This window comes from Crocuta crocuta, unplaced genomic scaffold (assembly GCF_008692635.1).
Source record: "Crocuta crocuta isolate KB4526 unplaced genomic scaffold, BGI_CrCroc_1.0 scaffold16, whole genome shotgun sequence".
NCBI classification, from domain to species: Eukaryota; Metazoa; Chordata; class Mammalia; order Carnivora; family Hyaenidae; genus Crocuta; species Crocuta crocuta.
This window is the reverse complement of record NW_027531893.1, coordinates 14,868,176-14,884,938: the sequence shown is the minus strand read 5'-3', so window position 1 is coordinate 14,884,938 and position 16,763 is coordinate 14,868,176. Positions and strand designations below refer to the sequence as shown.

The following is a 16,763-nucleotide window of genomic DNA, read 5'->3' as shown; positions in this document are numbered from 1 at the left end:
GGCGAGGGCTTGTTGAAACACAGGGGGCTCGGCCCACCCTCCTGTGCGGTTCTGCGTTTCTAGCAAGCTCCCAGGCAACAACTGCTGGCAGGCTGAGGATCAAACTTTGACTTAACCCTTTCAGACCATCAGTTCTTTCCTCTGTAAGACTGCAATGACTGGGGTCACATGAGGGTTTGAGACCATCTATTTAAAAACTTTTTTAATGTTTATTTATTTTTGAGAGACACAAGGGAGGGGCAGAGAGAAAGAGAGACACACAGAATCTGAAGCAGGCTCCAGGCTCTGAACTGTCAGCACAGAGCCTGACGCAGGGCTCGAACCCTTGAGCCGTGAGATCATGACCTGAGCCGAACAGGTCATGGACGCTCAACCGAATGAGCCACCCAGGTGCCCCCGTTTGAGACCATATTTGTCCATTCATTTGTTCAGCAGCTGGGTTGTGAGTCCTGCCCATGTGCCGAGTACTAGAGCGTCTGTGCAGAATGACAGACAAGGGCTTGGACATGGGAGAGCGGGGAACAGAACAAAAGGGTAATAAAATATTTGGAAATTGTGACACATGCTACAAAGATGAAAATCAAAAGCACTGGCATAGAGCTTAGTGGGGGCAGGAAAGACCTAATTTAGATAGACGGGCCAGCACAGGGCTCGCTCACAAGGTGACATTTCTAGAGCCCCGGTCTGTAGTGAGAAGCCCAAGTAACAATAGTACAATTGTTTGCCTCCTGGCTCCACCACTTTCTAGCTGTGTGACCTCAAACAAGCCAGCTGAACTCCATGTTTTATTTCCTGTAAAATGGAAATAACAATAGTACTTTGCCGTGTAGTGTCATTGTGTAGATTGCAAGTCATTACCAAATGTGAAGTTCATAAGACTGTGCCTATGGTATTGCAAGCACTATGCGTTAGTTCTTGTCGTTGTCACTATGGCAGAAATGAAAACTCTGGAGGGTAATTCTGAATCCCCCAGAGATCCTACTTGAGCCAGAGTCTGCTTCATTCTGAGGCAGAGTGTGGCCCTCCTGGACATCCTAGACATTGTTCTGTAGAGTGGGGTGGCTGTCCCCTCATGGGCACCCTTGACAATGATAACAATCCACTTAAGGCAGCTGGATTGCACTAAAACTTCTGGCTGCCATTGGTTGCATCCACATGCCTAGATGCTGGGGAGGGAGGACATCCTGGAAGAAGGAGGCTACGTGATGTGGGAGGAATCATAGAACTTCTTTGTTGGCAAGTAACACAAACCCAGCTCAAACTGGCTTAATACAAAAAAGGGAAGTTAACTGGCTGGATGAATAGTGGCCGGACCATGACTCTGACTGCCAACCCCGGGCGTGCATCCTCACCCCTAAATTGCTTGAGTGGGATGCTGGGATGCATGTTTAAGAAGGATCTCTTGCCAGATGCCTTCTGCTCTGGGCCTGCCTTCTCTCATCTATAGGCAGAGGTGATGATCCCTATAGCACCAGGCTACTCATTCAGTGTCATCAATAATTTATCCCAGTCAATGGCTTCACGGCCAAGACAGGATCAGTGCTGCACATGGGATCCTGTAAAGGAGCAGAGAGAGAGAGAGAGAGAGAGATGGTCGATGCTGCATTTACTTAAGGAAGCCCCAGGGATGAGCGGAGCTATCTGGAGGTGGCTGGTTACAGCCTCACTCCTGTGCAGCTAAGGCAGTAGGTCCAGCCTGGGCACCCTGGAAATGACCATGAGAGCAGAGCTGTGTAGGTCATGACTTTCTGAAGGCCAGGTTCCCTCCAAAAGCAAGAGCTGGTGGCAGTGGGGTAGAGGAAAGAGTCCTAGTGAATAAGTCTGTCGTTCATTCAACATTTACTAAGCATCTACTTTGTGCCACACTGTGTGCTAGTGCTTCAGTCTACACCAGTGGGTTCATCATGGCGATTTTGCATCCCCACCCCCACAGGGGACATTTGGCAGCATCAGAAGATTTTGGGGTTGTCACAGTTGGGGGACTGGGTGTGCTATGGGGATCCGGTGGATAGAAGCTAAGGGTGCTGCTGAATATCCTACGATGCACAGGAGAGCCCTCACAGCAAAGAATGGTCAGACCCAGAGTGTCAGGGATCCCAAGGTTGAGAAACCCTGGTCTACCCTGATGATCTAGGCAGTGTCCCTGTGCTCCGGCATCTTGCAGTGGAGAAAGGCAGGGAAAAGAGGAAAAAGAGAATGAGAGAAACACACAGGCAAGGGGGGAAAATACAGAGATGATTAGAGCAAAGAGAGAAATAGACAAGAGGCTCTGGTGAAGAGAGATGGGGCTGTGACCTTGGCCAAGGTCTCAGAGGGTGACATGGGCAGGGAGATAGGGGGGCGATTTTCCACTCAAAGGGGTCAGGAGTGTTTAAGCAGAAGGAGCAGGAGGGGCAAGATGGGACTTGGGTTAAGCCCATTTGCCGTGGCTGCTGTGTGGAGTCCAGAAAAAGCACCAAGGGGGATCCTGCAGGCACCTGGGGAGAGACGGACGGAGGTGCAGTGAGGATGGGATCTCTGGAGATCTTTGGGGGAGGTCTGAGGGGAGAGGGAGAGGGGGAAACCAGGAAGATAGTTCATTTTGGATATGCTATGTTTGAAATGAGGGCATGCTTCTAGGAGCTTGGGCGAGTGTCCTAACCTCTCGGAGACACTGTTTTGTCACCAGGGTAAGACTGGATGTGCCTAGTGCCTGGCTTCAAGTGGGTAAAGTCATGGGTAAATACTAGCCGTTACCATTGAGAGAGTGAAAGGAGGCAGTGCATACCATTCTCAGCACAGTGTTAGTCTCATGGCTGTCTGTTTAAAGTTTTGTTTTCATTCCCTCATTTTTGAAGAGGTCAGACACAGCACAGAATATAAAAATCAAAGAATACAAAAGAGTATACAGAGAGAGTGAATCTCTCTCTCACCCTCTTCTCCAACCACTAGCAGTGATGATTCATGATTGTTCACTGCGCCGGACCAAGGCGGCAGATGGGAGCTGAAATCTAGGTCCTGCACCCCACCCCCACCCCAGGGGCTGTGCTGTCTGGAGAAAGGGGTGCCTTTTTCTGTCCTGTCAGAGGTAACTTACGGGCTAGCAGGTTTAAGAGGTGGGTCTTAAAAAGAAGTCAGGAAAGTGGGAATCTGACAATGAATTGGTCTTTTTCTCCCTCTAAACTTTTTCTCCCCCATCCTCAATATTCCGGACGTTTCTGGTGTCAGAGAGAAAGATGAGAACCCACCACGTGCTCGCCTTCCTCCTGCTCTTCGTGATCGCCTCCGGGGCCTCTGAGAACGCAAGCACTTCCCGGGGCTGCGGACTGGATCTCCTCCCTCAGTACGTGTCCCTTTGCGACCTGGACACCATCTGGGGCATCGTGGTGGAGGCGGTGGCCGGGGCGGGCGCCCTGATCACGCTGCTCCTGATGCTCATCCTGCTGGTGCGGCTGCCATTTATCAAGGACAAGGAGAAGAAGGACCCCGTGGGCCTCCATTTCCTCTTCCTCCTGGGGACCCTGGGCCTCTTCGGGCTGACGTTCGCCTTCATCATCCGGGAGGACGAGACTATCTGCTCGGTGCGCAGGTTCCTCTGGGGCGTCCTCTTTGCGCTCTGCTTTTCCTGCCTGCTGAGCCAGGCGTGGCGCGTGCGGAGGCTGGTGCGCCACGGCAAGAGCCCGTCCGGCTGGCAGCTGGTGGGCGTGGCGCTGTGCCTGATGCTAGTGCAGGTCATCATCGCCATCGAGTGGCTGGTGCTGACCGTGTTGCGCGACGCGAAGCCCGCCTGTGCCTACGAGCCCATGGACTTCGTGATGGCCCTCATCTACGACATGGTACTGCTTGTGGCCGCCCTGGGGCTGGCGCTCTTCACGCTGTGCGGCAAGTTCAAGAAGTGGAAGCAGAACGGGGCCTGCATCCTGGTCACCGCCTTCCTCTCTGTGCTCATCTGGGTGGCCTGGATGACCATGTACCTCTTTGGCAACGCTGAGCTGCGGCACGGAGACGCCTGGGGCGACCCCACTTTGGCCATCACACTGGTGGCCAGCGGCTGGGTCTTCGTCATCTTCCATGCCATCCCTGAAATCCACTGCACCATTCTGCCGGCCCCGCAGGAGAACACACCCAACTACTTCGACACGTCGCAGCCGAGGATGCGGGAGACGGCGTTTGAGGAAGACGTGCAGCTGCCGCGGACCTACATGGAGAACAAGGCCTTCTCGATGGACGAACACAACGCAGGTAAAGTGATCGTCACTCCGTTGGGCTGGGGCTCTGGGGCCGTTTGCCCCAAAAGGACTCCCTTCTTTCTCTCTAGTGGGGGATGGGTGGTGCCAGGGGCAGTCCTGGCAGATGGGAGCCCACAAACTGGCCCCTGTACTATAAGTGGCCCAAAGATGGGTTTTTACTTAGCATGTTTTCCTATCAATTGCCACCTCATTTAAATATAAAAACCCAGGTTTCTCTTCTCTTTTGAAAAGTCAGCTCTGGCAATGCTGGGTTGACATTCCCACCTGGCAACAATTGTCTGGAGCTGATGGCCCCGTGTGTGCTGGAAGGCCCTCCCTCTCAAGAGTTGTGGCTGCTCCTTTTTTTATTTTTTATTTTTTTAAATTTTAATTACAGTGTCGTTAAGGTGCAGTGTTATATTAGTTTCAGGTGCACAATATAATGATTCAGCAGCTCCATACGTTGCTCAGTGCTNGTAACTGTTCTCTATAGTTAAGAGTCTGTTTTTTTGGTATGTCTCTTTGTTTTTCCCTTTGTTTGTTTTGTTTCTTAAATTCTACTTATGAGAGAAATCATCCAGTATTACATGTTTCTCTGACTTAGCATTACACTCTCTGGATCCACCCATGTTGTTACAAATGGCAAGATTTAATTCTTTTTTATGGCTGAGTAATATTGCATTGTATATACACCACACGTTCTTTATACATTCATCTATTGATGGACACTTGGGCTGCCACTGTGGAAGACAAGTATGGAGATTCCTCAAAAAATTAAAAATAGAACTACCCAATGATCCAGTAATTACACTCCTGGCTATTTACCCAAAGAGTATGAAAACACTAATTCAAACGGATATATGCACCCCTATGTTTATTGCATTATTATTTACAATAGTCAAATTATGGAGGCAGCCCAAGTGGCTGTTCCTTTACATGGGGATCCACTTTGTGTTTACCACACTCCCCGCCACCTGCTATTGCTCCTGACTGAGTGGCTATAACGTATTAACATTAGTTCTTTGGCTACCTGGAAGTGTTTGAGTTTGTAGTCCAAGTGCTAGATGGATGCAGGGGATATTGGGAGCAATACTTGTGTCTCCTCCCCACTTTCCTCATCAGGAGTATATGGATTGGGCTCTGGAGTCAGATGTCTGGATTCAAATCCAGCCTTTGTACTTCCTAGATGTGTGGCTTTGAGCAAATTGCTTTACCTCTCTGAATCTCCGTTTTTCTCATCTGTAAAATACAGACAAAGGGAATGTATCTCTAGAGCTGTTGTGAAAAGTAACACACTGAGTGTCACATGCTGAGGGTCTCCCCCAGGACCTGGCATGCTGGATGTGTGTCTTGGCTGGGTTCCCCTGAAAGCAGAGCCTATGACTCGGGTGCTGGCTTACCTGGGAGGTGTCCCTTGCAAGGGAGAGGGAAAGATAACGAGACCGAGAAGGCAGAAATGCCCAAACAAGTGTATCAGTGTGTTGGTTACTGCTGTGGGCAGCTGGGTCTCGGTCCTGCCAGGGATTCGTGTAGAACGAGCCTCAGACTTGATCTTTGAAATCAGGAGTCTGTAGCATCTGCCACCGATTCCTCCATCGCCCACCCTCATGTGTGTCCTCTGTCTCCTACTCCCATAGCTACATCTGCCATTACTCCAGCTACAGAAGTTTGTTGGCTTCTGAGGCACAAAGGCAGAGATTTGGTGGGCAGTAGAGGTGGAGGCTGTCTGGGTACCCAGGACTGTCCACCAGCAGTGCAGCGGGATTCAGAGGTGGACCTAGAGGTTGTGATGCAGGCACTCAGAGCCCCTGTTGTAGATGCTTCAGAAGTATCTTTAGAATCATTACTTCAAGTGATTTGGGTAGGTTCCCAGCACTTGAGATTAAATAAAATAGCCTTTTCTCAGTTACCTGAAGATTTATTAGGGGCTACAATAATAATAGCATTAATAGTAGTAGTAGCAGCAACAGTAGTAATTGTTACCTAGTATAGTCACTGTTTATTAAGCATTCACTCTGCCAGGCACTATGCTAAGGCCTTAACCTCCATTTTCTCTTCAGCTCTCACCTATACCCAGTGAGATAGTTCCCATTACTATCTCTGTTTTACAGATGAATAGATGGAGACCCTAAGAGGTTCAGTGACTTGCCCAAGGACATACAGCTAGGAGATGGCCCATTCCAGATGGTCATGGTCCCCTTTTCAGTGATGCTCACCAGGCACCTGGGCAATGTTCACCACCCAGTCATATTGCAGACTCAACATTGTTGGGTTGAGTGCTGAGTGCAGCCTGCCTGTCGCCTGTAGGCAGGGGGAAGCACATCGAGCCATCAGATCCTCCAGGTCCACCCAGAGCCCTCCTCCACACCTGGATGTGCCCAGCTTCCTGTGTACTCCCAAATCCTGTCCAGACCCACAGGAAGGAACATCAGTGGCCCCAAATGTGGACAGGGCTGGAAACCCTGGTGTAGTATTTATCAGAGCTGTTTCATTCTTCCTAGTAAGCCCCAGGCCAGCAAGCCCATGTTTGTCAAAGGATTTAGCAGGAATAAGTGTCAGCTCTGGTGGCGCTGGAGGAAAAGACAGGAGTCAGGATGGGGATCATCAGTGGGAGCTTAGAGGGCCCTCCAGCGAATGTGATGAGCAGAGGTCAGGAGCCTGGCTAATTCCTGGGGTTCTGGTGGAGCCCCCTCTTCCCTGGCTCCTCCTGGAACAGGATCTTCTTTATATGAGACCCATGGACTCTCCTTGGACCTCAGAAGTAGTAAGAACTCCTGAAATGGATGTACATTTTTGTACATTCATTGGGGTAATTTTGTCTGTAACCTTGTCAGATTCTCAAAGCTGTCTGTGAAGCCCAGAAGGTTAAGATTTAGTGTTCTTGAACCTGATAGTCTAGTTTACTTGCAATAAATGGAGATGCTAGAACTACCCAAGTATTGGGGTCTTCAAAAGTAAGACTATTTAACCTTAGTTGGTGTTTACCATGGACCAAGGACCATCCTGAGCATTTGAGTGGCTAATCTCATTTAATCCCTATAATAACTCATTGAGGTCCATTTTGCAGATAGGAAACTGAGGCACAGAAAGGCTATACATCTTGCTTAAGAGGCAGAGCCAGGTTTGAGCCCACACAAGCTGGATCCAGAGTCCACATGCTTGATTAGTTTACCACAGAATTACTCATCCCTTGGGGCACCTCAGTGCCTCAGATGGTTAAGCATCCGACTCTTAAGTCAATTCAGGCCATGATCTCACAGTCATGAAATCATTGAGCCCCATGTCAAGCTGTGCTGAGCATGGAGCCTGATTAAGATTCTCTCTGTCTTTCCCTCTGCCCCTCCCCCACTCACACTTGCTCTCTTAAAACAAATAAATAATAAATATTAAAAAAATAGAATACTCCTCTCTTATCAAAGCATTTGAGTGGCCCTTATGTCACAGATGTGCCAGGACTTTGTGCCTCGAGGAGACAGGGTTTATCAGTCTAATTTTATAGAGAAGGAAACTGAGTTCCAGGGGTATCAGGCAACTTGTCCAAGCTCACACTGTCACAGCAGGGAAGAGGGGGCATGTTGGTTTTCTACTATATGCATCTTTTCTTGTGAAAATGCAGCCAGTACTTCATATGTACATAAGATCCAGGGACAAAGGTTCTGGGACCCAGGGTGGTACCAGCAGTATCATGGCTGGTACTCTGGGTGATGGGGGGCCTAGGGGTATGGTCACACTCCCCTCTATTTCACTCTCTGACACATTCTAAAGTCAAGTAAGTTGTCTTTCTATCCCTTCTTTTCCAAAACAAAACAGCTATATTATTCCCTTTCAATGACAAAAAATAATAATTACGTAGAAGTTTCAGTAAGTAAAAATAACAAAAATTGTTCAAAATCCCATTGCCCAAAGGCAGCTGCTGCTCTTTGCTCCCATCTTGCCAGACATTGCTCAGTGAGCACACATAGTCTCTCTCTCTCCCTCCCTCTCTCTCCCACTCTCTTTCTCAAGGCTCCACAAACACACACACACACACACACACACACACACGACAAGGCCATAGAGCAGTTCTTAACCTAGCTCTACATTAGAATCACTTGGACAGCTCAAAAAAATGACCAGTGCCTGCCCCCTTGTTCTGACTGGATAAGTCTGTTTAGGTTTAGGGTTTTTTTTGTTTTTAAATTTTTTCAGTGTTTTATTTATTTTTGAGAGAGTGATAGAGACAGTGTGAGCAGTGGAGGGTCAGAGAGAGAGGGAGACACAGAGTCTGAAACAGGCACCAGGCTCTGAGCTGGCTGTCAGCACAGAGCCCGACGCAGGGCTCGAACCTATGAACCATGAGATCATGGCCTGAGCCAAAGTCAGACTTAACCAACTGAGCTACCCAGCTGCCCCTGGGCTTAGGTTTTTTAAACTCTCCCAGTGATTCGCAGATGTAGCCACCAATGTATGCAGTGTTGTACAGTGTGCTTGCTTAAATCAGCATTGTATCATGGACGGAGGCCCTTCCAGGCCAGTGACTGGAGAGCTATAGAATCCTTTTCATGATGTTGAGCTTTCCATTAGGCACAGTCATTTACTTTTCTGATCCTCAGCTGGTGCAAATTCCACTTGTTTCTGGCTTTCCATATAAGCAGTGCTATAGTGAACATTCATCTCTGTGCCCTTGACCAATTAACTTCTTAAAAGAAAAATTCCTAGGGCCGCCTGGGTGGCTCAGTCAGTTAAGCGTCCAACTTCGGCTCAGGTCATGATCTCATGCTTCGTGGGTTCGAGCCCTGTGTTGGCCTCTGTGCTGATAGCCAGCTCAGAGCCTGGAGCCTCCTTCAAATTCTGTATCTCCCTCTCTCTCTGACCCTCCCCTGCTCATGCTGTTTCTCTCCTTCTCAGAAATAAATAAAACATTAAAAAAATTTTTTTAAAATTCTTAGACATTCTTTTTTTTTTTTTTTTTAAATTTTTCTATTTATTTCTGAGAGAGAGAGAGAGAGAGGGAGACAGTGTGAGCAGGGGAGGGTCAGAGAGAGAGGGAGACACAGAATCTGAAGTAGGCTCCAGGCTCTGAGCTAGCTGTCAGCACAGAGCCTGATGCGGGGCTCGAACCCACAAATCATGAGATCATGACCTGAGCCAAAGTCGGACGCTTAACTGACTGAGCCACCCAGGTGCCCCATTCCTAGACATTCTTAAAAGAGTCTACACCTTTAAATCTTGATATATATTGCCAGATGGTTCCCCAGAAGTTAAACTGATTTACTGTCTCCCCCCTCCCCCAGCTTAATAACTCTTTGAGAGCCCCATTCTCGTTTCCTCATTTCTTCCCCAACCTTGGATGTTATCAGACATAGTTTTAATAGCCCTGTTTTGGATCATCCCAAATATGCTTCCACCAGAATTCACCTGGGACCAATGGGACCAGGCGGGGGGGCCCCAGGCAAAGCTCATATAGACTAAATTGGAGTCCTGACTAGGATTGCCTTTGTTCTAGAGACCCTTGCTTTGCTGGCTGGGAACATCTGGGCATGCCTCCTTGTCGCCGTGAGAACAGCTGTTGTCGTCTTTAGTGCTGACCTCAGCCAGCTTGTATTTTCAGGAACCACCCCCCACAAACGGCCTTGCCCAGGAGCTATGGTTGGCCCTGTTTCTTTTGCATTTTAGCCAGCCAGCCTTTTGGGCTCTCCTTCCTTGAGAGTCAAGCCCCAGTGCCCTCTGCTGCCATATTTCCATCCCCAGAATGAGACCCCAGGCAAATACCACTTCATCAGCCTCCCACTTATTAATAAGTATCAACAAGGCATGAGGTATGTGATAAAAGATTAAAATGCACTGAAGGATGTAGCACCTCAGATCACATCTGGGAAAGTGTTAACAAGGCATATTAAATGTTCACCTTTCAAAGGAGCAATAAAGAAAGTGCTCTTTCTAGGGGATTTGGGCTCTCAGATCTCATTAGGATAAAGGGTGATTTAAACTCTGACTTTAGCTTCCTGGTAGAAGGTCCTGAATCAGCTTTGAGGGAGGACCAATCTAGCCTCACTTTAAACGTCTGGGTAAGAGAAGACTGGGATTCAGCCTGTAAACTTAGATTCCTGTGGGGACACTCTTATGGATGAGCCCTGCTTGCCTTTCACAGCTGACCCAAGGTCAGAGTGGAGTGTTGGGGCACTTGACGTTGCAAGTAATAAAAAAATCTGATTTGAATTGGCTTAAGCAAAAACAAAACAAAATAACAACAACAAAACACTAATGTACTGGAAATCAGCCTCCAGGTATCATTAGATCAAGGAGGCGTGAGTGATGACTACAGTTGGTCTTTCTCCATCTTTTGGCCCTGTTAGCATCATGGCAGCCCAAAACTCTAGGCTTGCACAGAGTCCCAGTGGAAAAGAGGACCATGCCCCCCAGGATGCTTGAGCAAAAATCCCAGAGTTAGCTTTGATTGGAACTGATTGTCGTTCCCTGAGCCAAGGAGTGTGGCTGAGGAGATGTGATGCCCTGATTGGTCAGGTTGAAATGCCAACCTCAGGCCAGGGTAGAAGGCAGTCGTAGCCAACACGCAGTGGGCTAGAATATGGGAGAGATGTTTACCAGAGGAGAACCACAAATAACCACTACAGAGAGGGGCCCTTGGGCCAAGGCACCCCACAGATGGCCAGTAGAGTCGAGCCTTTGTTTCTTGGAGGAAAATGTGTTGGGGCCAGATTCTCCCACCACAGCTGGCCGGGTATCTGCATTATCAGGAGATCTGTACTGTTCATTTTCCCTCTCTTCCAGCAGGCATCAGTTAGGAGACTAGTATGAGGCCATGAACTATCTCCTTTGGCCCCTGATGCTGCTCCCTGCTCCCCCTTCTCTGCTCCCTGGGAAAGGTATCTAATGAGCTGCTTGAAGTGTGGAGGGAGACGCTAAAGCAAAAACTGTACCAATGTCTAAGAACATTTGTTCAACCTCAGTTTCTTTGGTCCAGCTTGGGCTGAGCTGCCCTTCCTCCATGTCACTTAAGTTCAAGTTGCTTATGGGATGCCTGGGTGGCTCAGTCAGTTGAGTATCTGACTCTTGCTTTCCACTCAGGTCATGATCCCAAGGTTGTGGGATCCAGCTCCATGTCAGGCTCTGTGCTGAGCATGGAACCTGCTTAAGATTCTCTCTGTCTCTCTATGTCTGTCTGTCTCTCCGTCTCTCCCTCTATCTCTCTCTCCCCCTCTCCCCTCCCTGCCTCTTCCACTTTCCCTAGCTCATGTTCTTTCTTTCTCTTTCTCTCCCTCTTAAAAAAATTGCTTCCAAGTAACTGAGTGTGATGGTTAAAAACAGCATTTGGAGCCAGTATGGTGTTAAGAACGCAGATTCCCGGGGGTCCTGGGTGGCGCAGTCAGTTAAGCATCCAATTTTTTTTTTAAGTTTATTTATTTTGAGAGAGAGCAGGGGAGGAGCAGAGAGAGAGGGGGAGGGAGAGAATTCCAAGCAGGCTCTGTGCTGTCAGTACAGTGCCCTGCATAGGACTCCATCCCTCAAACCGTGAGATCATGACTTGAGCCGAAACCAAGAGCTGGACACTTAACTGACTGAGCCACCTAGGTGCCTCAACCTGGAAATGAGCGTCTGACTCTTGGTTGCTCTGTTTGGGATTCTCTCTGTCTTCTTCTCTCTGCCCCTCCCCTCCTCACACTGTCTCTGTCTCTCTCAAAAATAAATGAACTTAAAACAAAAAAACAAAAAAAGATTCCCTGCGTAGTTTGAATGCTGGTTTAGCCTCTTTCCAACTGTGTGACCTTGGGCTAGTAACTTAATTTCTCTGTGCCCCATGTAAAGTGGACATAAGAAGTATCTATTATACTATGAAAATTAAATAAATTAATATATAAAGTACTTTACACAGTGCCTGGCTCCTGGCTGGCAGTCTGTGAAGGTTCACCACATTGGTGAGGTGATTTTGGTCCCTGCCTCAACTAATGTGTAAAAACCCCAAGTTCTCTTGCTACTTTTCAGCCAGAAAAGTGACTCGCTTCAGGGAAGACTCTGAAGTAAGGCTTTTCCTAGCAAAGCAAAGTTAGTGCCTTCAAGGAGAATGAAAAGAATGACAATGCTGTGTCACCCCTGAGATGGACTTTTGTTTTTATAGTGCCTCTACCTTCTTCATTAGTTTTTAAGATACTATTTTTTAGAGCAATCGCAGTTTCACAGAAAAATTGAGCAGGAGATCCCACATGCCCCTATTATTAACAGCCTGCATTAGTGGTACATTTGTTGCAGTTGATGAATCAAAATTGATGCGTTATTATTAACTAAAGTCCACCACTTACATTTTAGAGCTTAATCTTTTGTTTGTGCAGTTCTATAGATTTGGACCAACGGGTAATCTCATCTATGTACCATTATAGTATCAGAAAGAACGGTTTCCCAGCCCTAAAAATGCCTTGTGCTCCACCTGTTCCTCCCTGCCCCCCCCCCCAATCTTCCACGCCCCTGGCAATCATTAGTCTTCTCATTGTCTCTATAGTGTTGCCTTTAGCAGAATATCCGAGTTGGAATCACACAGTATGCAGCTTTTACAGACTGGCTGCTTCCACTTAGCAATAGGCATCTGTTCCCTCCGGGTCTCTTTGTGTAATTGAGGCTTTCTTTACAAAAAAAAAAAAAAAAAAAAGGAAATTTAGATCTCTACTAGCACACAGCGTATAAGAAACACCATTTCCCCACCTTTCTGAGGTTAAAAAGTGCTGACATATTCTGCCCTCTTTGCTACCACCCTCCCTTTTTTCCCGATTAGAAATACCCTACCCGGGTCCTTGGGAGTCCCTCTGTTCCCTTCCCTGTCACTTTCCCATGAAGACAACCTCTACTGTGTACCCAGTGTCCACGTTCTTAGGGTTGTCCGCCTGTGTGTATTCAGAAACAGTGAACAGGGTTGACCGGTGTGATGTTGAACTTGACATGAATGATGTTTTGTGGGGAGAGAGGAAACCTTTGAAGGATGCAGAGGTGCTTCCTTGTCACTCATGGCCTGCAGAGGCTGGGGGTGTGTGGTGGGGGGTGGCTCTGGTAGAGGCTCAAAACCCTGTCCCCACCCCAGCAGCCTGACCCTGGATTCTACAAACTTCCCAACCCCACTGAGATGGGTCATGCTCCAAGAGAGCCAGAGAACAAAGCCCCTTTGTGACTTTTGTTTTGANCGAACTGCAGGATTTCGCAATGGCAGCTTGGGAAACAGACCCAGCGCTCCGTTTAGAAGCAACGTATATCAGCCGACCGAGATGGCTGTTGTGCTCAATGGAGGGACTGTAAGTATCAAGAGGTGATGTTTTGGCCAGAAGCCTAAAGAGCAGTCAGTGTTGGGGGGCAGTTTCACGGGACACACTGCTCTGTGGAGGCTGCTTACGGGCCCTGCAAACATACTGGCTCAAGTTGATGCCCCTTGCAGCTAGAATGCATGCAATGCTTCCATTGTTCTTTCCCTCTCTACCCCCTTTCTCCACGCACGGAAGACCCACCTATACTTAGTTACCTGTCTGTGGATTCATTTTAAAAAGTCCCTGTTTCTTGGGTCTCTTGTACCGAAGGAATTCTCTGGCTTTCATTATGCACAAGGTGCCCCTTTCTCCCCTGGAAAAGCCCATAGTTGTGAAACCCTAGCGGATTTTGCTGACATCCAACCTAGTGTACCCACCCCAACCCCCCTGTCTCTGTGCCCCAGCTGGGCACTGGGTTTCCCTACCTCCACTCCTTTAAAGATATCTTCAGAAATTGGAGTGATTATCATTTCTCACCTGCGAGCCCAAAAATAGGTTTTACTATCTGATGCCAAACAGACCTTCAGCAGAATTGTCATTGTTTACATCTTGCCTCCGTGGAATTACATCATTTTGTTTCTCCAGCAATCCAAAGACACACTGTCATTCCCACATTTAATTTCCAAACATAGCTACATGCTTCTTTCAGAAACAACGCATAAGCCAGTTTACACATGTAAATTGGATTTCCATTCTTTATATCATGTGCCAATTCCATAACTCAACCTGAGCTTTTTTTTTTTTTATCTTTTTCTATCTTTCTTTCTTTTTTTTTTAAATGTAACTCAGGGATGGTCTTTGATCTCCGGAGGGAATTTGGGTTTTCCTGGCCTTTTGAATGGTATGTGAGGCATTGGTTTGCACTGGTTTGGAACAGGCTCAAAGACAGACAGACTCACAGATTTGCTTTCTGAAAACCCCCTGCCATCCATTGGGCTGTTTTATTATTGGATGCCAAGAAAAGCCTGACTCGAAAGCATTTGGCCTGTGTGTTATGATAAATATGGTCAGAAAATGGCCCCATCAGTCACTCTTAAGCCCTCCTGGTCTCTTTAAGACCAGTGTGTATAAAAACACCCTAGACTTAGAAAGAGAAGTGGGTTTCTCGGTAGAGAAACCTCCATTTGGGGTGCGTGATTACAGAAAAAGGGACATGGCCTTCCCAAGAACAGAGCAATATAACACACAGTGCTTGCTGCTTTTCTTGGGAATTACTCAGCCCATTAGGAGAAAGCAAGGGAAATTCTCTTTGGCACATTGTTAACAAACTGGTTTTGATGTTGACTTTGCAAAGCACAGAGTTCTTAGTTGTGTTATCCTTGTTTCCAGATCCCAACTGCTCCGCCAAGTTACACTGGAAGACACCTCTGGTGAAAGACTTTTAAGTTCCAGAGAATAAGAATCTCTCTTACCGATTTTATTCCCTGGCTGTGTCTTTCTTGAGGGAGAAATCAGTAGCAGTAGCCAGACAAGGCTGCCTCACAGCCAGGAGATGTAGAAATCCTGCGCAAGGGGGTTTCGTGTAAATGTGAACACTGCTGAACTGAAAAGCTAACACTGACTGCCCTCTCGCCCCCTGCCACACACACACAAACACGTAATACCAAACCAACCTCAATCCCTGCAAACTAAAGCAAAGCTAATTGCAAATAGTATTAGGCTCACTCGAAAATGTGGCTGGGCAGACTGTTTCATCCTCTGGGGGTAGAACAGAACCAGATTCACAGCCAGTGGGCCAGGCTGGTGTGGGTTAGTCGCGGCGGCCCCCCCACACCATCGCCCTCCCCAGCGAGTGCTGGGCCCCAGGTCGCCTCTTGGAGATGACTCTTGCGTTGGGAGGACTAATGGGGACTTTCCCACCAGCTTGCCTGTTGGTTTGCACGTTTCAGGGGGTCAGGAGCAGTTAAGGAGTTGTGGGTGTGATTCCAAGGTGAGGCCTGACCGAATCACGGGGTGAGCTTTCCAACCAGTTGTGGTGGAGGGATCCTGGCATGTGCCAACACAGAGAAGGCTATCTGGGAGTTGAAGTGACCATCACATTTAGAAAGTGGTGACCCACCACCGTGGCCTCTATGGGCTTCTTGCTCCAGGTCTACGGCCGGGGCGGAAAACAAGCCCACCTCCCTCCTTGGTGGAGCCGTAGCCATATTCGGGCTTGGGGCAGTAGTCCCCCCCCACCGCCAGCACCTCCCCACCACCCGAGCCCTTTCCCAGGCTTTTATTCCCATGCTCATTTCAAAAGCTCAGATGGACCATCAGCTTCCAGCCCCTGGGCTGCCAGGCCAGAAGGCAAGTGCCACAGCAGATTTTTCGTGATGATGTCGCGTGGCCAGGCATCCGAGGGGAGAGAGGACACCCTGCTGCCTAGCGTGCAGTGAGTTCTCCCATCTTATACGTTGACAGAGTGCAAGTTCCAGGGAGGGGTGGAGCACTGGATGGGGCTCTTGCTGCCTTTGGAGGGTATGCGGGACATTTCTGACTTGGTTTTCTGTAAGTTTCATGAAAGTGATTCTCTTTAAAGCCCATTGTTTCTGTCATGGTTTCCATCCGTCCTAAGCAACTCATTCCTTTGTTATTTGGCATTTCGAACATCTAGGTCATTAAAAAGCCCCATGTTCTCTGCACTGTTTGGCCAGCATAATCACTAGCAGTGATTCAAAGCAAACAGTTTTAACCTGATGGCATGAAATGTATAAGTGAGGGTGAGCCCTTTGACATCTATGCTAATGACTATGTTGCTTTTTCTATAAAACAACCCATAAGCCTTTAACCTTTAAAGAAAATGAAAAAGGTTAGTGTTGGGGGGTGGGGGGAACTGACCTCTTCATAAGCCACTATGTCTGAGCTGTTTTAATAAACCTGATTTTTCTCAAGGCCCTAGTCTCTGCTGTGTCCCGTCCTTGCCAAGTCCCCCTCCCCCCTGCAACCTTGCAGAGCAATGGGGTAAACAAGGCCAATTTGGCCTCTCCTATGCGGCCAACCTCGAGTTTTCCTTCCGGCTAGCACACTTCCTTGAGTTGCCATGCATGGGGAGGGAAGAGCACGGCACCAGAATGCCACCCATACCTGACCTTTGGGAAACAGCCCCACCCCAGCCCAGAGCATGTGCTTGCTTCTAGAGACTTAGATTCCAATCCTCTCTCAGAGGAGCATCACTGGAGGACTGGAAACCTGCAGTACTGGGGAGGGGAGGGAGGGAAAGAAGCTAGGACCTGGGGTGGGGATGGGGGCGGTTGCATGCGTTCCCAGGATTCTGAGAATACAGAAATCT

At 48.2% G+C, this 16,763-nt stretch overlaps 1 protein-coding gene across 1 annotated transcript in view; it reads left to right on the top strand.

Moving 5' to 3' along the window:
• GPRC5B (G protein-coupled receptor class C group 5 member B) overlaps positions 1-16,365 on the top strand; it is a 19,659-nt gene extending 3,294 nt beyond the window's left edge. Inside the window, exons 2-4 of the mRNA XM_077773342.1 lie at positions 3,208-4,226; positions 13,352-13,483; positions 14,822-16,365. Coding sequence (XP_077629468.1) covers positions 3,208-4,226; positions 13,352-13,483; positions 14,822-14,866 — 1,196 coding nt within the window. The 3' untranslated portion in view covers positions 14,867-16,365. The remainder of the gene's footprint in view (positions 1-3,207; positions 4,227-13,351; positions 13,484-14,821) is intronic.
• The last annotated feature ends 398 nt before the right edge of the window (positions 16,366-16,763 follow it).